This window comes from Cephus cinctus, unplaced genomic scaffold, assembly GCF_000341935.2.
Source record: "Cephus cinctus unplaced genomic scaffold, Ccin1 Ccin1_scaffold0215, whole genome shotgun sequence".
In the NCBI taxonomy this organism is placed as follows: Eukaryota; Metazoa; Arthropoda; class Insecta; order Hymenoptera; family Cephidae; genus Cephus; species Cephus cinctus.
This window is the reverse complement of record NW_014332933.1, coordinates 192,970-219,452: the sequence shown is the minus strand read 5'-3', so window position 1 is coordinate 219,452 and position 26,483 is coordinate 192,970. Positions and strand designations below refer to the sequence as shown.

At 40.6% G+C, this 26,483-nt stretch overlaps 4 protein-coding genes and 1 long non-coding RNA gene across 31 annotated transcripts in view; 3 read left to right on the top strand and 2 right to left on the bottom strand.

The window, feature by feature from the left end:
* The window catches only part of LOC107265304, a 169,991-nt gene extending 161,596 nt beyond the window's left edge, over nucleotides 1-8,395 (top strand). For 2 of the 8 annotated variants that reach the window (XM_025082217.1, XM_015734625.2), the window contains 5 exons: nucleotides 314-457; nucleotides 2,781-2,983; nucleotides 3,784-3,935; nucleotides 4,028-4,100; nucleotides 4,184-8,395. In XM_025082217.1, the coding sequence (XP_024937985.1) occupies nucleotides 314-457; nucleotides 2,781-2,983; nucleotides 3,784-3,935; nucleotides 4,028-4,100; nucleotides 4,184-4,205 (594 nt within the window). In that variant the 3' untranslated portion in view covers nucleotides 4,206-8,395. The remainder of the gene's footprint in view (nucleotides 1-313; nucleotides 458-2,780; nucleotides 2,984-3,783; nucleotides 3,936-4,027; nucleotides 4,101-4,183) is intronic. The other 6 variants (XM_015734630.2, XM_015734627.2, XM_015734628.2 and 3 more) reach the window with 6 other exon arrangements.
* Nucleotides 8,327-18,713, bottom strand: LOC107265302. Of its 12 annotated transcripts, none has more exons than XM_025082206.1 (28): nucleotides 18,573-18,711; nucleotides 17,899-18,411; nucleotides 17,438-17,803; nucleotides 17,205-17,376; nucleotides 16,861-17,124; nucleotides 15,864-16,754; nucleotides 15,131-15,745; nucleotides 14,757-15,035; nucleotides 14,343-14,615; nucleotides 13,675-13,772; nucleotides 13,459-13,607; nucleotides 13,240-13,350; nucleotides 12,816-13,160; nucleotides 12,516-12,730; nucleotides 12,330-12,442; nucleotides 12,124-12,265; nucleotides 11,951-12,051; nucleotides 11,702-11,877; nucleotides 11,320-11,606; nucleotides 10,768-10,975; nucleotides 10,488-10,671; nucleotides 10,192-10,404; nucleotides 9,948-10,076; nucleotides 9,535-9,693; nucleotides 9,308-9,457; nucleotides 8,934-9,165; nucleotides 8,659-8,838; nucleotides 8,327-8,577 (listed from the first exon to the last, which is right to left on the bottom strand). In XM_025082206.1, the coding sequence occupies exons 1-28, from the start codon at nucleotides 18,642-18,644 to the stop codon at nucleotides 8,441-8,443; spliced, it is 6,774 nt and encodes a 2,257-aa protein (XP_024937974.1). In that variant the 5' UTR covers nucleotides 18,645-18,711; the 3' UTR covers nucleotides 8,327-8,440. The 12 variants fall into 12 exon arrangements, with proteins under 12 accessions (XP_024937974.1, XP_024937975.1, XP_024937976.1 ...); XM_025082207.1 differs by having other exon boundaries at nucleotides 14,343-15,035; nucleotides 15,131-15,295; nucleotides 15,497-15,745; XM_025082208.1 differs by having other exon boundaries at nucleotides 14,343-15,035; nucleotides 15,131-15,289; nucleotides 15,497-15,745.
* On the top strand, nucleotides 16,998-19,841 carry LOC112493951. Of its 2 annotated transcripts, none has more exons than XR_003058942.1 (3): nucleotides 16,998-17,126; nucleotides 19,411-19,607; nucleotides 19,702-19,841. It is a non-coding gene; the product is annotated as an uncharacterized LOC112493951 (long non-coding RNA). The 2 variants fall into 2 exon arrangements; XR_003058941.1 differs by lacking the exon at nucleotides 16,998-17,126 and adding an exon at nucleotides 18,981-19,100.
* On the bottom strand, nucleotides 19,254-21,443 carry LOC107265307 (cytochrome c oxidase assembly protein COX18, mitochondrial). Of its 5 annotated transcripts, none has more exons than XM_025082225.1 (7): nucleotides 21,314-21,443; nucleotides 20,476-20,707; nucleotides 20,268-20,405; nucleotides 20,001-20,148; nucleotides 19,781-19,905; nucleotides 19,603-19,713; nucleotides 19,254-19,504 (listed from the first exon to the last, which is right to left on the bottom strand). In XM_025082225.1, the coding sequence occupies exons 2-7, from the start codon at nucleotides 20,644-20,646 to the stop codon at nucleotides 19,307-19,309; spliced, it is 891 nt and encodes a 296-aa protein (XP_024937993.1). In that variant the 5' UTR covers nucleotides 20,647-20,707; nucleotides 21,314-21,443; the 3' UTR covers nucleotides 19,254-19,306. The 5 variants fall into 5 exon arrangements, with proteins under 5 accessions (XP_024937993.1, XP_024937995.1, XP_015590121.1 ...); XM_025082227.1 differs by lacking the exon at nucleotides 21,314-21,443 and having other exon boundaries at nucleotides 20,476-20,555; nucleotides 20,644-20,980; XM_015734635.1 differs by lacking the exon at nucleotides 21,314-21,443 and having other exon boundaries at nucleotides 20,476-21,220.
* Nucleotides 21,319-26,450, top strand: LOC107265305 (viral IAP-associated factor homolog). Of its 4 annotated transcripts, XM_015734634.2 has the most exons (6): nucleotides 21,319-21,767; nucleotides 22,099-22,240; nucleotides 22,343-22,571; nucleotides 22,676-22,884; nucleotides 22,954-23,086; nucleotides 23,996-24,235. In XM_015734634.2, coding segments are annotated over exons 1-6 (717 nt in total). In that variant the 5' UTR covers nucleotides 21,319-21,764; the 3' UTR covers nucleotides 23,997-24,235. The 4 variants fall into 4 exon arrangements, with proteins under 4 accessions (XP_015590120.1, XP_015590119.1, XP_015590117.1 ...); XM_015734633.2 differs by lacking the exon at nucleotides 23,996-24,235 and having other exon boundaries at nucleotides 22,954-23,202; XM_015734631.2 differs by lacking the exons at nucleotides 21,319-21,767; nucleotides 22,099-22,240; nucleotides 22,343-22,571 and adding exons at nucleotides 25,773-26,058; nucleotides 26,143-26,450 and having other exon boundaries at nucleotides 22,745-22,884; nucleotides 23,996-25,657.
* Nucleotides 26,451-26,483: the final 33 nt, after the last annotated feature.

Here is a 26,483-nt window from a genome sequence, read left to right as displayed (position 1 = left end):
CGACTTGAAAGTTCAAGGAAGCCGAAAACGAGCCACGTTTCGCTAGTCTGAATATTAGAGGTTGGCTCGTCATGAAAACAAAAGTTTCACGCCTGCCTCAGATCGGTAGATAACCTCGTGGGATATTCCCGGAGTAGCAGAGTCCCTTAGTTCCGTCTACTCTGGCCACCAAGCCGCCAGGGATTTCCCCTTCCGGCAAAAACGTACGAGAACTTTTCCGGGTTTGAGGATGGGGGTTGGAAACTAAAGGCGAGACCGTGCTTAACGATTTTTCAAACGTAACTTCCACTTCTTCAACTTCGTCCACTTTCAGCACGCAAAGAAGAAGCAACGGGTCAGAGTAGTCGAATACTGGATAGAAACGGCCCGGGAATGCTTCAACATTGGAAATTTCAACTCTCTGATGGCGATCATTGCAGGCCTCAATATGTCGCCGATTTCGAGACTAAAAAAAACGGTAAGTTGCCAATTATTCTGTAGATTATCGAAGTAGCGTTGTGAGGTGGGTGGGGCCCCCCGGGAGGAAGCCCTACCACAAGTCCCGCGGGAAAGTGACGACACGGACCAGAGCACTTGGCTGGAACGCGAAAGATCCAGGTTCAAATCCGGGTCCAGTCTCAACACTTTACCGTGAACCGTAAAATTATGTCTCTGGTGGGAGTTTAACTAGGACTTTTCTGTGGTTTCGCGATCGCCAATCGAACGAATGGCTAGACGCTTTAGCACTCGACATAAAATCGCTAAACTGGTTTAACTGAATTTCCCTATTAGTTTGCTGCCAGTCTATGTAGGAAACTATGAAATATAGGTCGGCATTTGCCCTCGTTAAGAAGTTCCGAGTTAGTCGGCGCTGTAGCGCAGATATTAGCTAATTGTCATAATTGTGCAGCTCCAGGTAATAAGTTAAAGAATCCGTAAATCTGGTTGAGTATTTGCAGGAGGTGTCACGGTACTTGATCCATCTGTCTCCAATCCAAATATTCATCCATGGCCATCGACTTCGGCCAGCAATAATGGACATTTATGTTGTACCGACTATTTCAAGAAGAATGTCCTCAGCTCTACTTTTACTCGCAGCTAATTGTTCTTGAAGAGTTACCCGTCCGGTCGCTCCACACTTCCTCCGCTACGTCTCTCATCGTGCACCGAATGATTGCTCTCAATTCACTTACGTCCACAGTTTTCAATTGCAGGCCTACAGGATTTTGTGCTTTTTGCCGGGCTAAATAGTAGCCCACCGGATGATGGGCGAACGAACAGTCAGACAGGCAGGTTGTGTGACGGGTTAGTTAGCTGACTAGCAGAGTCGTGGGTTTGCAGGCTTGTAGAGGCTGGTATTCTGGTATCCCGATATCCTGTATTCTGGTACTCTGGTATTCTGGCAGAATCGCACTACATCTATTCGGTGTTCATTTGGTTCGCGTAGCTGATTTATAGGGCTTTACGAAATAATTGCGGAAACTACGCGGAGCGTACTGGTCTGAAGTTCTCGCGGCAATTTTCGTTAATGAAAATTTACAATTCGCTAATATTTCACGCACTTTTAATCGAATCCGGATTACGAATACTCAAAATTCGCTTTGCAACAGGCGAAACGCGCTAGTTAGTGGAGTTGCCCAATTGTTCCCGAATCCAACAAGATGATGAATTCAGCTGGTATTCTGGAGAAACCTCCCGTATCTTTCCTCCACGAGGGAACTATGATTGCCATTTAAAATTATACCTTTCGTTTGCACAACCTGATTAGATGACCAACGAATTGCAGAAATTTCGCTTTTAATTCTTCATTGAAATCATCCAGCTACCTATTTCGTTATTCCACTCGAATGTATGTTCTCTCAAATGTTAGTTCTCATGCTTCCTGTTCCTTTTTAAAATTGCGTCACGTCATGAAATATTGTCAATAAAATAATATTAAAGAGTAAAATACACTACAGTCCTCGTAATCGCGAACACACCTATTGCATATACGAATTTCAAAGCGAAATTATTGTATTTCGCTAGTCAAAGTTCCGTTTCGAATTGACGCGACAATATTCAGTTGCTGCATGGAAGATAACTTGGTAACATTAAACATTTATCAAAACATAAAGGTATAAAGCGGGATACAGTTAGAAACTCAGCAGACGGAAGAAATCCTACGTCACGAGCATGATTCTCTCGCGGAAATTTTGCCGCGGAAATTAATTAAATTATTCTAGGAGTTGCTGTGAATCGTAGAGAAACAATGTGAGAATAAGTCTTTCGTGTCCTAAACATGCTTTCGGGGCGAAAGCAGAGGTTACCGAGGAAAAGCTTTAGCGGTCGATGACCTCATCCGACGCTGCCGACAGACGCCGTTAAATTCGATATCTGAAAACCCGCCACGGCAGTCGAAAGCAATACTATCGATTCGATTGCAGTTCAATGCCAAGTCAGATGCATCTACCGTCTGTCGGAAACATGCTTCATGCGTGCACGAACGCGGCTGCTGGCCGTATTCCTCGGGCTCCTCCTGCTCCTCCTGCTCCTCTTGCTCATCCTCCGTCCTGCTGTCCGATCATTGGGAGCAGAAGCGCCCGTTCAGGCACATCGCTGCTAGAATTCACCAGGATTTATCAAAGTTTTCTCCCTTAATTCGCAAACTGTAGACCGACAACGAGAACTTACGCGTAGATCGGAGGGTTCTTCGATCGATGCGATCGATGCGATCGATGCGATTAATACGATCGCTCTCAGAGTCGCAACCATACCTTTCAAATGATCTTCTCATCTTACATCGTTCCTTTCATCCTTTTCAGTGGTCAAAGGTCCAGTCAGCCAAGTTTTCGATCCTGGAGCATCAGATGGATCCCAGCAGCAACTTCAGCAGCTACCGAAGTACTTTAAAAGCGGCAATGTGGCGGAGCGCCGGTGCGACGGACGAGCGACAGCGAATAGTCGTTCCGTTCTTTAGTCTTCTCGTAAAGGACCTCTACTTTCTCAACGAAGGATGCAGCAACAAGTAAGTCCTCTTAGAATTGTCCGCTAACCTAACCTAACCTAACCTAATGCCCTTAATCTAATTTTGAAACTTATATAAATCTCAGTGAGATTCCTCGATCTCCTGCGCTGCTCTCGTGGTTCCGTCTTTCCCTTTTCCAATCTACTAATTTTATTTCAAAATCTCTCGATATTTTTCAAGAAGCTACCAGTAGTAATGGATACTGTCGTCTTTTCTTTTCACTCTCCTGAGCATCGCTGTATGCGTGTAAACTTATTAAACTTGTAATGGCAAAAGTTGTGCTGCTTCGCGAATGGTGTTAACGGTTCAGATAGCGTGGCGAGAAAACCGAAACCCGCGAAGACATGGAAAATATAGGAAAGGTTCAAAAGATTTAAAACCTTCGGGAAAGGTGGACAAGGTGAAAGCAATCTGATCAGTCGGACAGGTGTTGACTGATAGAGCTATGCAAATATTCTATCTGCGCTGTACTTAACGAATACGTCAGCTTCACGGGGAGAAATTTCAAAAGTTCGCCTCTCATAATTCCGAGGCGTCGGTTCTGCCGACTTTGCGGACTTTGCCGACTTTTTCGAATCTTTCGACACGTGTGAACGTACGTAGGTGTGCACGGTTACGCGCGGCCAATCTTCTCTCGATTCCAATCCAATCGTTCCTCTTTCCATTCTTCCCGCCCCCCCTCGGCTCCCATACCGAATCCTCAAAGTTACGGCACTGCTGTCGGCTCGCAGAAAGTTATCAAGTTATCAAGTTATCAGGAAGACTCGCCTCTCTGAGATTCTCGTTTCTTCGTCTTTCAGACTACCGAACGGGCACATCAATTTTGAGAAATTCTGGCAGCTCGCTAAGCAGGTCACAGAGTTCATCGCATGGAAGCAAGTGGCCTGTCCCTTCGAGAAGAATCCCAGAGTGATAGCTTTTCTCCAAGCTAGTCCGGTGCTCACGGAAAACGGTGAGTCGCGTTTCGAAGGACCGAGAGACGATAAGTCGCCTTTCGAACTAAAATCTTTCTTACTTGTGTTTAATGTTCGCCGATTCGCGCAGCTCTGGCTTTGGCGTCGTTCGAGTGCGAGCCGCCGGACAACAACCCCGAGAAGGAACGTTACAAGTCTTTAAAGTAAGTCAAACAATTGACGCGATTCTTGGGCAAGCAGTCCGATGCACGTCGTCCTGTCAAATTAATCTTTGAAATGTTGTTAGGTCCGAATTGAACGCCCAGTGAAATCGAGCCTCGATCAAACGCACGGAACGTGAGAGATACTAATAGGTATACACAATTACACACATACATTATTCCTATTGTAAAGGGACATTCGGCTTAAGCGTACCAGCTGCCAAATCTGATTGATGCGTTTCAGCTGGATAGTCCTGCCTACTATAGTACAATGCGGCAAAATGTTATTACGTATCCAGTTCTAACAGTTATGCCAATATGTCAGTAGAAGTGTAACGAATGAACTAATTTCACCGGAGGGTCGAGCTCATTAACGGAAGAAGATCAATGCCAAAGGAGAAAGGAGAAGAAGAGGAGTGAAGAGAAGTCCGAGGAACAAGTATTACCAGAAGGTATTAATCTAGCATTTGCTCTGAGATTGCTCGCGATCGAAAATACACGAAGAGATCTCACGCGTTCTTACGATTATTTAGACTAGCGAAGCATATTCAGATGTTGGCCCGACGTAACTCGGTTTCTTTATATATCCGCGTCTCGACGCCCGACATTGTCGGATCGAATCGAGGATGATTCAAACTGCTGCGAAGTGAGGCAAAGCAGGGCCAACTTTTCGTTGTGCCCTTATCTGGAAACAAAGGCAGAGAGTGGCGGGGCTGAGAAAATAATAGAAATTTTGCTTAGTTTCGCTACAGTGTGAATCAACCCTCAAGCATCGAAATTCGCCTGAGAGACTATAATAAAGTTCATATGACAGTATCGACTACAGCAGTAAGTATAGTTCCTAAGCCTCACACGATTTCTCGTTCATGAAAATCTTAAGCACAAGCGCTGAACTTAGTCTCGGCCGATTCAATGTTCCGATGGCAAAGTGCACAGAGAGAAACAGAAACACTGGGAAACTAAGATTACGGGCTCAAAATGCCAAGAAAAAGTGACATAGACATAGAATCTTTAAGTAATCGCCAAGTCATGAATGGCCGAAGGAACAAATGAACAAGGACGATGTTTTGTTCTTTTTTAATTTCGTCAGGTAGATAATTCCCAAGTTGGCACGGACTGAATTTTTTCACGAGGATCGCAGGATTAGGAATGCCGGCCATGCGGGGCGTGAGCATGAGATATGTTTACGCGAATTCCACCTGTATATAACACACAATACATAGTACATAGTACCTAGTACCTAGTACCTAGTACCTAGTATATAGTACATAAAATATAATTAATAGTCCTTTTGATATACGCTAACAAACCTAGGTGTGAATAATAGATTCGTTTCTGTAACTTAAGTTAAAGCTGGAGTGTAAGTGGAACAGATTGACTCAAATCTGAGCGAACTTGCCCGAATCCTGATTTGAATTTTTAGACGACTGATGACACAATGTCATGTTTTTCTGATGTGCAGCAACATTTTTCCCTTGAAACTTTTTATCACGTCCTAACAGATGGCGCCATGCTCCTCAATGGAGAAAGTAAAAATAAAACGAAAACAGAGTTCCTTCGTTTCCTCATTTTAGAGAGACTCTTCGAAGCACTGTCATCGATTTGAAAGTATAGGGACCAAGAGTTTGCTTCCCCGAAATGTAAAAGGCACGACGACCGTCGACCTGCGACTCCATTACGTATCAACAGTGACACGTCTCATCATCTCGTCCATACTGTGTCCCATAGACAATTTGACAATTGGATATATTAAGAGTTGAGCAATTTGCCGATTTGCAGTGCGAGTTCTGAATGTCTGTCTATTTGTCTATTTGTCTATTTGTCTGTTTGCCTGTGCGACTTGAGCAAGAACACGTTTTCAAATACCAGACGCACGATTAATGCACCGAGAGACTTTAGAATCTAAGTCAATGATCGATCGGGAATAAGCAATTCTAAAATGGAAGTTTAATCACGAGCAGAAATCGCAATTTAGATGAACAGACAGACGATCGGACTTCATAACTGATGGGTAAGCCCAAGTAAGCAAAATCAGCCAAATCAGCCAAACCAGAATGACTAATGCTTGCCCTAGTGCAACACATTAATCCTGGAACTCATAAAAGAACTTTTCTGTCCGAACGAAATTTCACTTCGGTTACCATCGCGAATGCTACTCGCGAAATAGCAAAATATCCACGTAGCCAATTAGCTAAATTCACCTTGTAAATAGACTCCTCGTCGGTTATACCCTCTCTGCAATTTAAGGCCTGATAATGAAATGGGTTTATTGCTCGAGCCACTGTCATCTAAAATATATGGAAGTTGACTATTACACGCACTCTAATATTATTACATAACACGCTATTACATAATAGTATCTACTAAATGAAATATATCATACGCATACACTCAGCGCATTGTCAATATGCATAGAACGTTAGAAATTATCAAAAGCGTATGGCGGTCCATTCTTTCTTACTTGCCACTTTTTATACCGTTCGTTTTTTACACACTTCTTTTTGCACCTCACGTCAATCCCTTTTTTAATCTTTTTTCGTAAAGTCAAGCCTCGCAGAAATAAACTAACCAGTGCGTCATCAATTTCGTCAAACGAAAACTTTCTTTTCGAAGGATACAATTGCTGTTTGTCAGAGGCAGCACTCGCAACTTAATGAGCCATTCGAAGAGTGTGTTGCGTATGTTACCATAAATTAATGTGGATGTGACTAATGTAAGGCGAAAATACAGGAGAGTAAGGGCGAAAGCGCGCGTCCGTTTGTTTGTGTATGAAAGCACCAAGGAAAGAGAGAGAGAGAGAGAGAGAGAGAGAGAGAGAGAGAAAGAGAGAGAGGAGATGCAAGAATGCGGGTGAGGTTGACTGACGTAGAGGAGATGACAGCAAACGAAATCTTATTGACAGCTGCGCATAATTGCTTACCTCTTTTACTCGCTCGAGCGTTTTACGTGAATTCATTTACTAACATCGTTTTAGTCTCTCACAGCTAAGCGTTATGATTATAATCTGTAAATAAGAAAGTCGTGTATATACATACATATTATATCCAAATGCTTTTTTTAGATATAAGGTTAGCCCATAATCGAATTTCGAATTGTTTACGAGAAACTCGAGGATAAGTTGTTCCGTTAAATTGATCAGTTCCCTGAACATCGCTTAACATTTATTCGAATTATATTTCGTCGAACAATTGGTATCCTTGCTTTTATCTAGTCACTATAGTCTTTAGTCAGACCTAAGGGAGTGAGTGTCGCGAGAAATCCAAGTACGTATTTCAGTTCACGCTGAGAAGAACCTCTCCTAAGGATTAGCTCTATCGAATAACTAGAATTACTTGAAGATAATCCCAAGTCATTCGAGACATTCGAATAAACACTCAATTCTCTTGCGGATGGAACGTGCCTGGGTCGTATTATACCTAAATTAAACCTCTAAGTTAGAATTAAGTTTAATTTTGTGATCTGTGTGCGCGCGCGCGCGCGCGTGTGTGTGTGTGTGTGTGTGTGTGTTTATTTTTGCTCGACATTCCCTTAAGTGACTTTATGTGGAAAAAACATTGATTTCCCCAATCATCTTTAACCGGTCTGATACGCACAACACAATCACAGGACTAATCAATCGACTGTTCCACCTCTCGATCCGACGTGACACTTTTATAATGCACTAAATTCATCTTACACTTAGACTGCTCTGGCGTTTCACACAAAACCTTCCCCGTCGCTGTCCACCGAGCCAGGAAACTTCGACCACTGTAAATTTTAATAAATCCGACTATAAGACAGAATGCGCATTTCAGTTTGTGTCATGCCTATTTATCGCGTCACGTGGCATTCATTGTAATTCGTGACAATCAGACACTTGGTGATTGGTCAAACTTTACGTTCATTCACACAAAGACAGTGTTTCCTAAATGAGCTGCGAGTAAAAAATTTTTTGAAATGCTTAAATAATAAGACGCGAAGAAATATTAAGCAGAGTCAAACACAGTGGACAGAGGCGGAGAGTAATAATAGATAGAAATTACAGAGCACATACTTGCACGAATATCAATATCTAATAATGACACTCTGGTACAAAGATTTATGACGAATCGGATTTAGTTCGTTTTTTCGTATTCTGTAAATATCGCCGATCACTTGAATTAAGTTCAATGCCTTTATTTCGTCTTTTGATACGTTGGAGCTACTGTACATACATACACAAATTCAATAACACAACGTAACAAACAAAATAGAAGAACAACCATTAATATTATGTAGAAAGAATGATGTCTTACGAAATAAAGTGCAGATTAACAAAAGTTGCAGGTGTCACTCTATATTTATTAATCCTATCCATTTAAACTCTATTGGCCGGCGAGTGATTCACGAATCTTCTGATCGATCCATCTTCGATAATGAGCGATCCGAACGTAGACGCCAGGCTTATTTTCTGCGCCGCAATGTTGACCCCAGCTCGTTATTCCATACAGGGTGAACGCTCCTAAACGCAGTAATTTTCGTTGGATTTTATAATATGCGAATGCAATACCGAAATATCTAGTATCGTAATGTTGCTACTGACCATTGTGAAAGCACGCTAAAGGACCCCCGGAATCCCCGTCACAAGCATCGACGCCGCCCTCGAGAAATCCTGCGCAGAACATACCGTCGCTGATCGCACCTTCACCGTAGACGTAACTAGCCTGGCAGATCGACTGATCGATCAGTGGTATCCAACTGAATCTCAAGTCTCGCGAATGACCTGAAACGACGAAACGAAGGTACCACAGGAAAACGTAGTGAGAATGTTAAATCCTTCTATGGGTAGAGATACCGATAAATCAACTTTTCTCCTACCGGAAGTTCCTGTCTCTACGCTTCCCCAACCACTTATAGTGCAATTAAGTCCTGGAAGATATTCGAGATTTTCAGCGGGTAAACATATCGGCATTATGTTCTCGCCCAACGGGATGCCTCGACCCTTGAGCAACACCAGAGCGATGTCATTGTTCATGCGCTGACCCTTCCGGAAGTCCTCGTGAATGTAGTAGTCCTCGATATTCGCTTCCACTTCCGTTCCTTCGTCGATCTGAAAGTAGCGGCAACATTCGAATCTTTCCTCGTGCGATTCTCTCGAGAAATTCTCGCGAAACGAGCGATGAGAGTGCGTCGAATAGTCGAATAGTCGAATAGTCGAATAGTCGAATAGTCGAATCGTCGAATCGTCTCACCTCTGTGTTATAGTCCCCAGCGCGCACTACGTACGTCGCCTTGTTGTATCCCTCGAGACAGTGAGCAGCCGTAAGGACGTGCAATGGAGAAAGAATAATAGCGCCGCACCAGTGGTTCGATCGGCTGTGTCCCCGCACCCGTATACTGGCCTTTCGACATCAATCAAAGGTGCCTTTTTTTCATACGGAAATCATACACTCTCTGATATGGAAATTAAAATGATTACCTGCCAAGGATATGACCCTTTCGGTGCAACGTTACCCCTGATCACTCTTTGAAAGAAAGGACTATCGTCGGGAAAATCTTCGAGTCGTTTGCCGCACTCGGCCGGTAGCAGATCGTTTATACTTACTTCCGGAAGATACGGTACAGTTTCCTTCGCGTGCTGCTCCGCCAACAGTACATTTATAGCAAATATTAGATTAATAAAATAAACTCAGACGGGATAATGAGCTACGATACAAAATGTATGGATACGAGGAGTTCTCGTGGAAGGGAAGCACGTTTGACCCCTTTATTATTATTATTAGTTAGCTGATAATCGATAATAATTCGTACGGCACTTATAGATGGCATTTACATTGCGCAAAGATATAACTCAAAGAATGCGACAGTGTTACTCTGTCAATGGGGGATTACCTCAGACTCCGCAAAGACGTCTCCAGCGGTGCAAATGACTCCTGCATCCTCGTCGTGGCCACAATTGTGCTGACCCCAAAAGCTGTGCTCGCATCGATACAATTGGCTCTCGTTTCCTTGACAGGATACCTGGAAGATCAACCCAGCTGCAGTGTGTTTGAGGAGTATCTCCAAAACACTTCACGGGTCAAAAAGGATGAAGTGATGCGAACTGCGCTTACAGGTAAGCAAATTCGTACAATACCTCATCGAGCCATATGGGACCCTCGCCAGCACCGAAGGCCCCATTCTTTTTAGGAATCGCAGGCCCCGCATAGCCAAGCGATTTGCAGATAACGGTGGCTGCCGCCGTCGTAAAATCGTCATCGCACACTGTTCCCCAAATTCCATGATGACGCACCTCAACTCTACCTTCGAGTGGACTGCTGCCATTTGCGAGACGTAATTCAAATGGTACCTGCGATATCATATTTCGGGCATTCAGTTAGGAACAATGGGGCAAGGACTACAAGTCTAACAAATTAGCTGGCATCTGCGTACATCGCAATGCTCGGGACTCTCATCGGCGCCGTCTGGACAATCCTGCACTTCGTCACAAATGAATGCCGTTCGAATGCAAACGGGACTATTGTCGCACTTCCAATGATCTTCCTGGCAGGTGTCTATCGCAGTTTTGCAGACGACGCCTACGGCTTCCTCCGGTAGACAGTCATGGACACCCCAGCTATAAAATATACGCAGAAATGAAGTCTTGGGTTTTCGAGTGTGCCGGACCTTGAAAATTCATATGAAACATTGGGAGCAGTGTGTCATAGCTCACCCATCGAAGTCGCATTGTCTCAGGGAAGTTTCATTGCCGCGGCATTTGAGCTGGTCGACGAAGAAGCGCGTCGGCGGTATCAAATTCCCATAGAATCCCCCTGGTCTGACCTCGAGAGCTCCCAGTTCAAAACCTAATTCCCTGCAGACGACTCCAGCATTGATCATGCCAAACCCATCGTCGCAGACCTGGCCCCATTCGCCGTGCACTACGCAATACCGATTCTAAAACTTTGTCGCTGAGTTCATATTTTACAGCCTAGCAAAAACTTGTAGCAATTAGCGATCATGAAATATCATACATCCCGTTAAAAACGCAAAGTTCCTCGCATTGGCACTAATTCGACGGGAAAGAAAAGTTGAATAAATCATTATTTTGTTAAAAATGTAAAATTACAGAAGGAGCAAATTCGAAATGTCTCCTGTTACCGAGAAGGAACTATTATTGAAACTTATTAATTTCGAGCGAATTATTATAGCATAAATCTTTCAGTCCGAGGACTGAGTGCTGTCATTTAGGAATCCATTGTGGATGTGAGTACTGTTCACTTACCTTTCACCTCGATTCTTCCTTCGTGGCTGTTGCTTGTGCCAGACAACCGGATATCATAGTCGAGTTCCTCGAGTGTACAAGTGATTTCATCCGAATGATCGTTGCAGTCATTCTTGCCATCGCAGCGCAGCAACTGACTGATGCACTTTCCGTTGTTGCATCGGAACATGTCATTGCAAATGACGGATCTGTCTGTCATTTCGTAGTAATCAAACTCCTTGCTGGGTTCGAGAGCACCCGTAAGGCCGACGTTTCCATCACTCAGTAAACACACATTGCGTCCGAAGCTAACGATAACAAATATTTTGAAAAATACTAAGAATCAGTATCGGTTAAATTAAAAGAAGTAGCCTCAAATGAAGTACACGTTTTAAAAACATACTTGTGAGCAAATGATCGGCACGTGAAGTCCGCTTCCTTGCATCTGAGCGCACACGTCTTCAACGGAGTATTTAGCCACTTCTCAACATCGTGTCCTTTCAATCTGTGCTTCGCAGTCTTTGTGAAGTGATCCAAGTGCAGAGCGCAGGATTCCTCGTCCGCCCCATTCGTGCAGTCCTTAAAGGATGCGAAAGAGACGCTCCTAAGCGTCAATAATGTTGCAAAAATACAGATAGAATTAATCGATTACCTTGTCTCCATCGCAGAGCCAGGCTTCAGGTATGCACTCTCCGGCAGTGCACTCAAAGAACTTGGGCTTGCAACCACTGCCAACGTTCGACTTTTCCGAACCTAGAAATAGTGAGATCTATTCGTGATGAACTGGATGCTGCTGTGGCAGGTATTAGCATCATCGGAATTTACCTAATGTACTGCACGCTGGGATGTCACAATGCTCGCGCTCTCCGAGAGCAGTGAAGCACCACGGCACCGATTCCTCCATCGGATTGGGATTCCTGCAGTAGTTGTGCCCTTCGAGCTTTCCTTTAACCCAATTGGGAAGTATCTGTAACATCAGCATCGAAACTAGGAACAAGTTCACTCACGGATTCACATACAGCAAGACTCACCGTCAGCACCAAAGAATGTTTTAGAATCTCGTCGTCCCAGAAAAGACAATCTTTTCCGGAAAATGTTATATTGGCTGTGCCCGAGTATCCATTCCCTTTGCCGGAAACGCATCCTGGACGACGATCGAAGAATGTAAAAAAAAGTTATCAACACTCTAACAGGTAAACACCTAATGAAAACTGTACCAATATCATTAAAGGGTTTTTCGCAAATGAAGGAGTGTCCTTGGAAGGATGTAGCACAGTCCTCCGCGTCCCAAAAAAAGTAATCAGTCAGACAGGAATGTTCGGGATGTTCGTGGCAAGGAAACCTTCGTTTCATGATGATGCAGGCAGGCCTGGAGCTCACCCACGGAGACTTCCTGTGGTCATCCAACCAGCCTGGCCACCATTTGCTGAACCTAGCCGTCAGGTAAAATAGACCCTCTCAGAAGCGCTCATCATTTATTCGAAGGTCCACGCCGATTTCCTGCCAACTGAACTCACTTGAACTTTGCGCTATTCGTGTCCTGCCAAATCCAGACGGTTCTATTCATAGTAGTAAAGCCAAGGCCAGATGTCATAATCGACTTCACACTTGGATGTGTTTGAACCAGCCACTCGGATATGAAATTATTTTCATGCTGGCTAGTAATATCCAACAATCTTGCTCCCCTGGAGGCGCAGTAATTCAGAGCTTCGGCATGATTCAGTCCTGAATCAGGACTGGCCAGATGATAGCATTGTCCGCCGTGCGGAATTTCATCGCTGCGACAATGTGCGACCCTATTTTGAAGACACTGAACTCCAACTGCATCTCGCTCCACTTGGCATTGTTGATTGTGAATGAACCTGAGTAATCATCAAATGGATTGGCTTATCCGTTACTGAATAAGCTGCATGTAAATAAACTCGAATCTCGCGATTTTACTTGCACTCTTGAAAGTTCGTTTCGTTCCCAAAGCAGGTCACGCTGCTGGCGGCGATCCAAGTGGGAGAGTGCGCTTGATTAAGTCTTCCCTGCCATGCCATCTCGGCGCCTCTACGTACACGATACAACTTGGAAACTTCAAATGCATACTGCTGCCATTCTGATCATCCTTATCAAAGGATTATGACCAAGCTGCGTTTTTACTGATAAAACCTTTACCTAAAATATCCAAGCTGGCGACACACAACGTGAGCCTCTTTGAGAGTCCATTGGTTTCTCGAGTCGCAAATTGTACCCCAACCTGGTTGCACACCTTGAACTTCAACATAGCCGTCTCTGAGGGTCAACCCACCGCGTAGTCTTATTACCTGTCATCAAAAAGACTCTCACGAACTTGTACATTAGGAGGAGGGCGATTCTTGATGTTGTCCCTACCTGTCCTGAGGTTGGAGTAACTGATCGATGTTTCTTTGACTGCTCGATTCCAAGTGGTTGTACAGCCGGTATGTAATACACGGGAAATGGAGGTTCTTCTGAAAGTAAATTAATAAATCGATTGATGTTTATTTGGCACACTCCTCTGTGAGCTTAACAAACCAACGCCTCAAAGATGAATTTCGCATGCTTTCGATGCTGATGCGTGTAATCGATCCCCAGAAGCAAAAATGAAGAGCAAAAAGCCGCAATCGCCAAACAACAGTTGAAAAAAAAAAGAAAAAAAAACACTTACCATAGATCGAAGTAATGTTTAAACTAAGTCCTACTGGTCATGCGCGCACCCATGGAATCCTACGGACAGCGTACCTGTGTGTACCCATGATACAAATATACGAGATATAGCCACTAGCGATCGTATTTTGTTCAAGGTCGCGCAGAGGCTAATGACGTCACATTCAATGCAACATCAGTTTCATTATGAGAGGACTTATTTCGGTTCCTGAAGAGATGGCACCTCAAAATGGACTGATGTTGAAGCGTGACAACACAGCATACGTAAAGTCAGTCAATCAGAATAGTGGGAGTCCAGTCACGTCGCTGTCCAAACTCGCAGAATCGCTAGTGGCTACACATCGTCCATTTGTGTCATGTGTGTACCTATTTACCTGCTGCAAATACTATTTTCTCATTGAAGACATCCGTGTCAAGCTTATCTCTGTTAATTGACATGATTGATGCATTCGCATCACTCGTTCCGGTTTTATTCTTGAAAACAAGTTTCGGTTTCCACTCCTCTTTCTTTTCGGATGCTGAGAAACGGACTCCAGGCTCTATAGGATCGTCGAAAATAAAAGTGACATTCTTCTGATGCTGTGCTTGAGCCTTGTCTACTTCCATTGACACTTTCGTCGTTGGTCCGGGCGTCGTTATATTAGAATCTAAGACGGGATTCCAAGTATTGTGAATTTTTTTCGAAGAGAATTCATACTTGGTACTAGTATCTATCTCAGGCACGAAGGTCTTTTCAAAGCGACGAACGTAGTCCCCGTGGATCGTTTGATTACTAGCAGGATAATTACTGGCTGTGTCCGTAAGATCTAAACTGTCCGAATGCGCCACCTGTTCTACTGTCGATCTCTCGACATCGGGAGAGACTATCGGTTTTCGTGAACCGTAAGAATTGGCGTAAGTCTTATTCAAAGCGTACGTGTAGATTTGGGCTTTCGAATGTCCCTGATTTATCTCCACTTCTTTTGTAATGTAGTGACCCTTTATGCCGTTCACATTGACATAAATACCCTTTACTCTACGCGGATCGTCGATCTTCACGGGGCTTTCAGGTCCCCCTGTCTTTGCATCTATAATGTGGGCAGAGAACGATCTCCATGAGCAACCCGCTCAAGCTACCATTTAGTCCTTCGAGTATCTTATACATATACCAAAACTTGAATACCTGTTCGCGATGCTCCCTTGGCTTGCTGGAAAATGTTAGTCTTGGCAGCCCACTGATCTAACCTCGAGTCCAACTGCCTGGCTTTCGCAGGCTCCGTACGAATGTTCGTTCTTCCAAACCACTGGTTAAGCGTTCCTCCTTGCGCCGTCCTATTAGTGCCTGAAACTGCGTTAACCTTCCCTGAATCTCTTACAACGATACCTTTGCCTTGGTCCTTCTCTATGTTCTCCTCGACTTCCGGTCGCCTAATCTTGGTCTCACGCTCTCTTCCCTTGATAGCGCTGTCTTCCATTGTATTCTTGGATCGTCCCTCCAACTGCAAAGTGCTCTTTGGATTGCTCTCAGTAGCTACCCAGTATTCCTTACCATATCCAAGATTCGGATGGATTTGGGCATGAGTCGACGAAGGCCGAAAGTTTGAACCTTGATTTGTGCCAGCTTGAAAGCTAAAGTTCGTGCCTCGGCTGCCATTCGCAAAGCGGCAAGTAGTATTAGCGGAAAAAGCCGTGTCCGTGCGTGTCGTGCATGGCGATGTGTCATTTGTGTTGTTGTTAATCGTTAAAGGAGTAATTAGAGTTTCCGTCCGTTCTTTGCTGCTTGAGATCTCATACCCACCTGTCGCCAATACTCAGTTTTTCATCCTAATACTAGACAAGACTGTCTAGGCTAGCACTTAACGTTACCAAAGCGATGGGGTCTACGCATCGATGCACTAAATACTAATTGTAAGTACCTTGATTCCAGGTATTGCTCAGTGCAGGCCTCTGACCCAATTGTATTCCTCCTGCCTGAACTGGACGAATTCTTTCTGGTTGAACCACCTGCGATTCTAGTCCACCCAGTGAAGTACCACTGTTATCACTTTCACTCAGTGAATGATGCTGCACGTTTGTCGAGGTACCGACGCTGTCCTTATCGGGGCCCTCGACTTCCTCGGGCAGCTTGTAATTGCTGTCCACGTAAACATTCTCATTGAATTCGTTGATTGTCCCGAAACCCCTTCCAATATCTGAGGAATCTATTGGAGTAGCCTCTTTTGGAATATCCTGGCTTCCCCCAATTCCGGTATAATGCTTATGATAAGTATCTTGACCATCTTCTTTGGGCGCGTCGTCATCTGTTTTTGCTATTTTCCACGGTTTATGCATATCATCGTATCCATTCGTGGTTGTTTCATGACGATACCAATAATGGCGATCGTGCCCCTGACCGTAATGATAATCATGTTCACCGGTATTGAAAACGGACTCCCGCTGATTTTGATTGCGGTTCATGTTTTCCGGTACTCCGTAACTTCCTTGCCATTGTCCAGTCTCCCTAAGATTAGTATCCGTGGATCCACTCTGCTGCTGATAATAACTGGGATACTCGTTATGCCATTGAACATCGTGACCAGTACGATCTTCCCTTGACCGACTGTTATTTCCGATAAAAGAAGTAGGATGTCGATCTTGACCGACGCCACTCGATGCCGATTGAGTCTGATCGTTATGCGAATTCTGTTGAGTTTCTTCCCGTCGATTATGACTTTGCTGTGAATTCTCCCAAGTGTTACCATTCCCATTATTGTTTCCAGGCCAATATCCACTGAAAGTCTCCTCAGGCTGAGAGTCTTCATCATAGGCTTACGAACGGAGAATACGTATTAATGTACAAGAACAGTAGTGAAAAAAAAAAGAATGAAATCAAAAAAAAACTATTGCTATTGGTACGATCATAGTATTATCTACCTCTGGCGCAACCATCGACATTATACGGCCAATCGCAAACGGATGACGTCGGATTGAAAACTGTTCCTGGTCCACAGTCCATCACGTAAGTAATTCCATTGGCGCACTGGAGGAATTTCTTGCAGTCAACTGGATGTGCCAGTAGCCCCGTATGATACGCAGGACACTCAACCTTCCTTTTAACTGTCTGTGAGGTCTCCCTTGATTTCGGCAGACGATAGACTTCAGTGGCTGCTGCTACCTCTTCAACATTCTTCAACGCATCTGTATAAAAAAACAATATTACGTATCTTAACACAGAAATCTGAAAATAATCATTTCTTAACTAGCTATCAGTCGTTAACCTTCGCAACCCCTAACATTGTATGGCCAGTCGCATACATTGATCGTCGGATTAAATACAGTTCCAGGGCCACAATTCATTGTGTAGGTATCGCCATTGACACATTGAAGATATTTAGTACAATCTGATCCATGAGCTAATAAACCAGTTACGTGTGGAGGACATTTTATTGCCTAAAAGAAATAACAAGTTTGATATATTCCATACAAGATGTTTAAGAATTCTTCGACCTACATTGAAATTCGCGGTTTCCCGCAGAATTTGAGGAGGTTTTGAAATTTGCACGAACGGCTCCCGATTGGCAGTGTCTTCCAGGTAGTCAGGCGAAGTAAAGTCTGCCAATTCGCCACCGTAGCATTTAACCTTGTGTGGAAAATCGCATTCAAGTTTCTCGGGACTGAATAGCGTTCCTGGAGCGCAAGGCTGAACGAACGCCCGTCCGTTCCAGCAGTTGACAAAGAACTTGCAGTCCGGAGGATAAACGAATTGTCCACTCGCGCCTGCATAGGGACATTCTACTCCAGATACGGAATTATACTTCGCAACGGTGCTAGAATGCGTTGAAGCTCCTGAACTTAGTATCTTCTCTTTTCGCGGCTTCTGCAATTATTTAATAGCAAGAACCGTTAAAACATATTCCTAACTATGTAAAGCCACTGAGTGTGTGCACGCATTATAGAGAATCGAACTCGTACCTTGTAATAAGTGAGGCTATCTTGGTATGGATAGGTCTCTTGGTTCTCTGTCAGTTTATCGAAAGGCGGAATCCCATGGGTTTCTTCGGAATCCTCTTTCACCTTCTCAGCACTAGAAAAGCGTTTGGAATATTCATCGCGCCCATTTTGTTCATAATTATGATGATAACTTTCTTTCTTGGACGAAGGATTTGACTCAAAGTGTTGTTCAATTTGCTCGCTGTCGGTGCTGTCGTGAACAGCAATGCCTTTTATCTCTTGCCTTTGCTCAATCTCGGTACCAACTGTTTTAACCCATGGACTCCATTTACTCTTTTCCACAATCGCAGTAGCCACTTCGTCGGAATCCACACCTCTCGCCTCTTCGCAATCGGATGCGACTGATGTTTGCTCTTCGCGGCACAATCGAAAGCTTCCTTTGTTTGAATACTGTCGTTCTAAAGGTTCACGACGTCTCGGAGGTTTCGTCGTGTGAAAATTTGGATCGTAAATCTGAAACAAACGGGTAGACCCCTAACGAGTGTGCGATCGAAAGTGTATCGTGAACGTGCAAAAGTCATTTTTAAAATTTCCGAAAATATACTTCAACGATACGTCCGCCATATTAGAAAAGTTTTTGCACAATAATATGTATTACTACGTTAGATATTTGAATGCAGATGACGATTGCTTACCGTTAAAGTGATGTCCGTTATGCACAATAATACCAAGAGAATGCTAAGGCCCGTTTTATTTGAGTGTTTCATCTTTGACACGTACTCAACTCACAGTATGCTGTTACTTTGATTAATAAACATGCATTTAATGTTTTATAGAATTAGCGTTACGTTAGTTCAAAGTGAAAATCGTATCTATAAGACTCGCGTCGAGGTTTGCGCGAGCGAAGTACTCCCGGGAATTTCTGAGAAAGGGTTATCTGTCTATCTATAGGGTCAGATCAAAGGTTGTGTTAACATTATGACGTTCATATGTCAAAGTGTACATACTCCGTCTAAGCACGGAGAAGCCAGTTGGCCGGCACTTGTGCAGATACCAATTGCCAATTGTGCAAATTATGCTTCAGCTATTCGATGCTACGATTCGTATACATACGTAGAGACAACTGAACGTATGGGTTGCTATAGATATCAGCTGATATTTCTAAAGTGTATCATACTAGCTATTTGTATCCGCACGAAAATGTAATTCGACAAGCAGATCGTGTATGCATATCCAACAACATCGAGCGTCACGCTTCTCTGAAATTGAGATTAATATTTGAAAACAGAATAGAAACATTGCATTTATCATTCGTTTATAATTTTTGCGACGTCACGGATGCGTGCGCTATCGCAATTACTTATCGTCGTCATAAATATAAATGAAATAGCTATTTATTTATAATTGATACATAAGATTACACGGGATATCACAGTTTTTTCATTCTTTCTAATTCCTTTTGAAGGCCCAACCTGCTACGGATTTTTTCGAAAAGATATGTGTACGGATGTTCCAATTCTACATCTGTTTTAGGTATCCTCATGAGCCTTCGAAATTTTGGACACGCAAGAAGAAGATTTTGAAAAATTCCAAATAAACTGCTTGTCGTCCAATACAAAGTGATACACTGGAACGAAACAAAGAATTTGTTGCTTTCTTTAATAAAACTATTATAATGCGACATCTGTGATGGAGTCGGATTTTATTTATTCTACTAAAACTTACTGATGGTATGTATGCAGCCACTGGCACCAGAGCTATAGACAAACACCTCATAAAATTTGTAACGTATTTTTGTGTTTTATTGTGTTCTCCAACCTTCAGCATATGATGAATCTACAAAAGGAATATAATTGCATCATTAAACACTTATTCTTATACGAATCACCCATTGAGCACATACTTCAATAACTGCCAAGTTTGAAAGACCATACAACACTGGCAATATAAACGTTGGATCAGGATATGTCAAATTCGAAATCCAAGCAAATCCACCTACTGCCATTTCGAGATAAGTTATTTGAGCAGCTGTAACAATAAAATTAAGAACCTTTTTGATACAATAACAAAACCACTCGAATTGATCTTCGACATTGCTCTACAAGAAATTGGTTGTCTCTAACCTGTGTCTCCATGAGGCAGCATGTAACACAAGTTCCTGAGGGTAATTGATAATATCACCCATAATGGAATTTGAACGATTACAAGTATGGCTCCTTTCATAGGATGACAATTATCACGGACAATCAATTTATTCCATTGTGTATTCAGCTAAAAAAATTAATGAAATGAAAATTGACCTGTTTGAGAAAAAAAAAAAGCAAATTTGACTTCAAAACATTGATTAAAACTTGACATTTCACTATTATTACTATCCCAATGTTACTTACTGATCGATTGTATACAGATCTGGCATAATCTTCAGTCCACTTAAATTGCCTTACAGCCAAATTAGTTTCTTTCTTAAGTTCCTTCACTATGTCTTCCATTTCATATTTAAGATTATGCAATTTTGCCGTAATGTATACCTGTAAGAATATATTGTTTTTAATTTTGAAAAATTGTCCTCTTACATAATACAGATCCATAAATTTATACCTGATAACATGATAGTGGTATTGTTACTATGCTTCTTGTCATGACGGTAGCAAGTACTATGGTAGCCCACCAAGGCAAACCTGTACTTGAATGCAATGAGATCAACGAATTTTGTACAAATTCAACAGGTGGGCATTCTGATAATTTTTTCCAAATTCCTGTCATTACCATCAAAGGTGCTTCAATGTTATTTGAGCCAACATGCTCTGATGCAGAATTTGTGGAAAAATGTCTAACAGCAACAGACAATGTCCTTGGTGTACTGTGACTTAATAAGCCAATATGTAGTACTTGTGAATAAGATTCAAGATTTTTTAAAACTACCCTTCTTTTTGACGCACAGGCCTTAGACCTATATCTAAAATTTTGAAAAACTTCGTATTCGTGGTTCACAGTCTTGGGAATCATATACTCTTGAATAAAATCAGTTCTCAATGAAGCATTAATTTTTGTGCTGGGTTTTTCATAACCATTGTTATCAATGGTAGTACCACGAGTGTAAACATTGAAATGTCGTTGAACTGTCAAACAATATTCTGTAACCGGTTGCGTGAAAAATCGAGTATTTCGAGTATTGCGAATTAAAGAATAAATATCGCGTGTTGTTTGTAAGACAACATTAGTTTGCATTTTTAGTACTTTAATTTACTATAAGAAGAAACGCACAATTCGTCTATGTATAGTTAATTGTTTACGGTAATAATCACTTCGTGCTCTGGGTGCACGTTATGATCAAAGTAGAGTAGTTAGGTGAGGTTAGATTAAAGAGAAACAGTATTCGATTCGTCCAGATCAGTCCAGATATATACCCCGTTATCTAATAGTCATCTATCCTTACTTTATATACTGTCAAAGAGTGGCTATCATAATTATTGCACACCAATGGTAATGATACACTCTTACGATTTACTTTCAATTAAAATATTAAATTATAGTACTGTATCATTAATCTGTGCAATAGAGTAATATAAATACTTCATTTTCGTTATCTGACTACTGAAAGCAACTAGAAGCCGCGCTAGGAGAATCAAGTTCCTTGAGCAGCTTTAACAAAATACATATGACGAATCTAGGGAATTTTTTGGGATCACTGATCACGTACATACATACGTCAGTGTTATGTAGCTGTTTGTAATAGGACCCCACCATAAGGCTATTTCAGTACACAGTGGTACATATTAGACTCTTCCACGTTTGTACTTTTTGAATATCATTTATTTTCGTTATAATCGAAGGTACTTCCAAACAGCATAATACATTTATAAAATTGGATTACTGTATGTATCATAATGGTAAGTAGAGATATAATTTGCAGCTATTTAGTTGAAATAATGTATTAAGTAAAAATCAGATGTGTTACCCTTTTAAGGTTGCGCATTATATTAAATTTCATTTCACAGTAGTTAAAAATTTACATGCTAAGGTTCTATGCATCCACGCGTCTAATTTAAAATAAAATTCTACAATTTTCTTGATAATTATGAATTTAACAGATAATTCTTCTCTGCTCCACTTTCACAAAATAATCATGCATGACTCATGCTAAATTTCTGTAGCACATATTACTTGTAGATTTGAATTTTCATTTCAACTAATTTTCTCTCTAATTTGTTCTCTTTATAGCAAAACCCTAACGAAGATACCGAGTGGAACGACATTCTTAGGAGTAAAGGTATCATTCCTGAGAAGCAAAAAGAAAAGGAAATCACTGAAGATCAGATTGTCGATTTACTAGAAAATACAATAGATCAAAAAACTGGTCGTGGTAATGTACTATTTTTTAAATTTTAATTATAGAATTCATAATATATGAATCTGTATAACCAAATAGGATACAATAATCTATGTCAATCTTTGTTTTCGACAGCCAAAAATGATCTAAACTCCAGGACATTAGACGAACTTGATGAATTAGAAGATGAAGAAGATGAAAAGGTACTTTTAGAATATCGGCGTAAAAGGATAGCAGAGATACAACAGCTGGCAAGTAAAGCAAAATATGGTGACATTAAGGAAATATCAGCACAGGACTATGTGCATGAAGTTAACAATGCTGGAGAGCACATATGGGTTGTTCTTCACCTTTACAAGCCAGGGTATATTATTGACCATAAAGATTCAAGTTATAATATAAGCCTTTGAAACACAATCAACCAACATATAAAAATTTATAAATACGTTTTGCTTTCATTATTTTCAGTATTCCTCTTTGTACATTGGTAAACCAACATTTGGCTGCACTTGCAAAGAAATATCCAACAACAAAATTCTTGAAAAGTGTATCGACCACATGTATTCCGAATTGGCCAGACAAGAATCTTCCTACTATTTTCATATACAATAATGGCAACATGGTTAAACAGATTATAGGCCCCATTGAATTGCGAGGCATGAAACTAACAGAACCAGGCTAGTATTTGTACTTAAGATTTTACATATTTTGTTTAACAACTACTAGAATATAAAATCTATTTGTAGAATTGGAATGGATGCTTGGAGAAGTGAAAGCATTGCCTACAAAAATTACAGAAGATCCTCGACCGAAACCGCGTGACATTTTATTTTCTTCATTGAAAGATCAAAATGATGACCTTGCTGAATACAATGACTGGTAATCGTAAATTACCTGTATTATACATATATATACACATACAAATATTCATGCATTATTACAATTAATTTATTTATATTCATCTGTATGCAGATAAATTATTATGCAAAAATTTCTATTCATGGGGATATGATTTATTTATAAAAATAATAAAATATTTTGCCCTTATATCAGCTGTTCATTAACATATTGCAGACAATTCTGAAAATAATGATTAATAGTGATATTTAATAAAATAATAAGCACAAGACGTATTTTAAAGCTACTCGAAAACAGTAAATTGTTAATTTTGTAAAACAATGAATTCTGGGGTCCCAAACTGTTTAAATACGCTCCTGAACACCTTTGTGATCTCTCGGTGGAATGTTTATGTTTTCTTATCGCGTAAGGACTTAACTTGTGTGTGCTCGTGCCGTCCTCGGTCCTACGCAACTCAATAAAAGCGTGCCAAAGGCCAAGATTATTGCTTAAATCTTTGTAACAGTCGGAAAAATGAACATGTTCTAAAGAAAGATCCAAACACCGCTTATCTATCACTATCCTTTCAAATATGTCACATGTGTAACACAATGTTCAATCCGAGATTTTACTCTGGCTGTCATTGTTTTTGGGCTCTGTTTCTCCCTCAGTCAAGGTAAGTGTAGTTTATGAAGTTTTTTTTTTTTTTTTCAAATGACTTGTACTAACTATGTGCATTTTCTAACTATGTAAATTATCTCATCTTTCGAATATTTCATTTTTTTTATTCAAACGTCGATTAGTAACATCATGCAGTACAACTGATGCTAGTGGACGCAAGCTGTGTATCCGTCACTTTAAATTTTCAGTTTTATAATGCCATTTTGTGCGTACTGTTAAAATTAATCTACATTTTTTTATCACATCAACGTCCTTAAACCTTATTTTCAGATTATTATTCAAATTCAGAAAAATTCGACGGAATGGCTACCCCTAATTCAATGCTGATGGATGATAGATGGAAGTCCAAAAAAGTTTTTCTCCTTTCCATGAATGCTTTAAAACATCAAAATCGTAACTTTACAAATAAAATCTCCAAAGTTTATACAAGAAGAATAATCAAAAACTTTAAAGGAAACACCGTCTTGTATATGTTGAAAAGAAACAATGAACAATCTGAGGATGGAATAAACTGGAACAACTTGAGCATGAACAATCAAACTATTGCTACAATTTCTCCTTCATCTGATACAATAGATAATTATAATTCTCAACATTTATCAAAGATTTCAGAAACTATATCAATAGATCATTTAAATATAGATGACAACAAATTTAATACTGAAAAGTCATTACAAGTACAGAAGGCTCTGTCACAACAAGTCACTCGAAATTTACCAAACATTTTAAGACCTAAATGTACAAAATTAAAATACAAGGCAGAGAATTCAGAAAATTCACAGGATTATCGATATGACGTACCAGGGAACCTTCAACATAATTGTGATCCTGTAAAACACATATCTAAAGAAGCACATCAGACTACTGCAACAGATGTAAAAAAAGTATATATTAAAAACTCTGGAAACAAAAGGAAACAGGTCTATAAGCCTTTGTCCATAAAACAAGAGAGCCCTAAATGGGTATCAGAAAATGAAATTAGTGAAGAGACTTTACTTGAAGGAACTTCCAATAAGAAGAATTTTAACGAAATAAATGTGAAAACATTTGCTTCTTCTGATAAAAATAAACTAAGAATCGACGATGTAGAAGAAAGCCAAACAGTTATGACCGATCAGTCACTAAATTGTATGCTTCAATCCAAAATGTACATGGAACAAGAATTTCACTTAAACACAAACATGATTGATCAGGGAAATATAGAAAGTCAAGATTTTAAGTGTACTTCAAATCAGAATGAAATAAACGGAATCCAGTCAGAACTTTGTATTCCAAATTATACAGACTTTTTAGGCATAGGGAATTACTTGACAGATTCTGATGAAGTACACAAGTTATTACATCCAACTTTGGACGATTATAATTACAAGACAGATAGTAGAAACAGTGATACCAATGATTTGGATTTATTAATTAGACACAATTGTGCAGAACAACACGTAAAAACGGTCAGAAAATTGCTCCCAGAGAGTATCATCATCAGAAATGACATCTGTGGACGAGAAAAGGCAAATAACGTTGTAAAGGACACTGAATCCTCCATTGAAAATACAGTATTATTTAAAAATATTGAACTTCCCGGTAGAAATATAGCACAAAATGAGTTAAAATTTGAATGCAATAAAAATATTCAAAATATTGGCAACTGGAATGTTCATGAAATTCTTGACTCACAAGTAACTGCTTATAAGATTCAGGATGATAATGTTCTGGATTTGCCATATTCACTAGTAAATAACAGCATGACTATTCAAGAAACATCCGATAATTTGATTACCGAAAGTGAGTTGCTTTTAAATCATAAGAATTCACACAAGAAGAAACGTAATAAATTGACGACCAAGAAAATGTCAAAAGAAAAAAGTAACAAAAACAAATGTGATAATACTGCTGCAGATTGTTTGACAGAATGCACCGAGCAATTTGGTGATGGTAGAAAACTTTTAATTAATATAATAATTTACTAAAAAAATTATCTGCTTTTTGTTACATGCTGTCTCGGTTGTAAGGTTTTCCTTTCTCTGAACATTCATTACATTTGTTTTAGGGTGCTTTCACGAATTCAAAACCAGCATTGTACACTACGACGCCGAGAAGAATATTTATAAAAATCATTTATACTTTAGTAAAAATCTTATAACTACTTACGATTCCGCATCTTGTGAAAAAAAGTACAAACGTAGATCGGATAAAATAGATCACATTAAAATATTGCACGAGGCCGCAATTTTACCGAAGGAACCACCAGCATCGTTAAGATGCACTAGCTGTTCTAAGATTTACAGCAAACTTGGTTCGTTAAAAAAACACATGGAACTCCATGAGAACTTCCGGTAAGCCCCTCAATAATTCCATATACTAACTGCAATGAAACAAATGCATCATAAATAATAAATAATAAATTATTACTATCACAGTTTAACTTGTAAACGGTGCAGTAAAACCTTTCGGGAAAAGGTCGATTTTACTCGCCACGTCGATAGAAAGTGTCATAATGCAAATACTCTGTGAGCCGGATGAAAAGACAAGGCATATAATTTAAACATTTTATTCTTTACAACAATTATATTCTCAAAACGATATGCATTTTAGTTTTATAATTGACTTTCCTTGTGAACTGCTCTGGTAGAGATTTATTTTTAAAAGATGTTATAAATCGCCTTGACCAACATCATTATAGAATGTGATGAAATGTTCATTTAAAAATACATTCAGAAACCCAAAATATTTGTCCCGTTTCTTTTTATTCAAGCCTAAA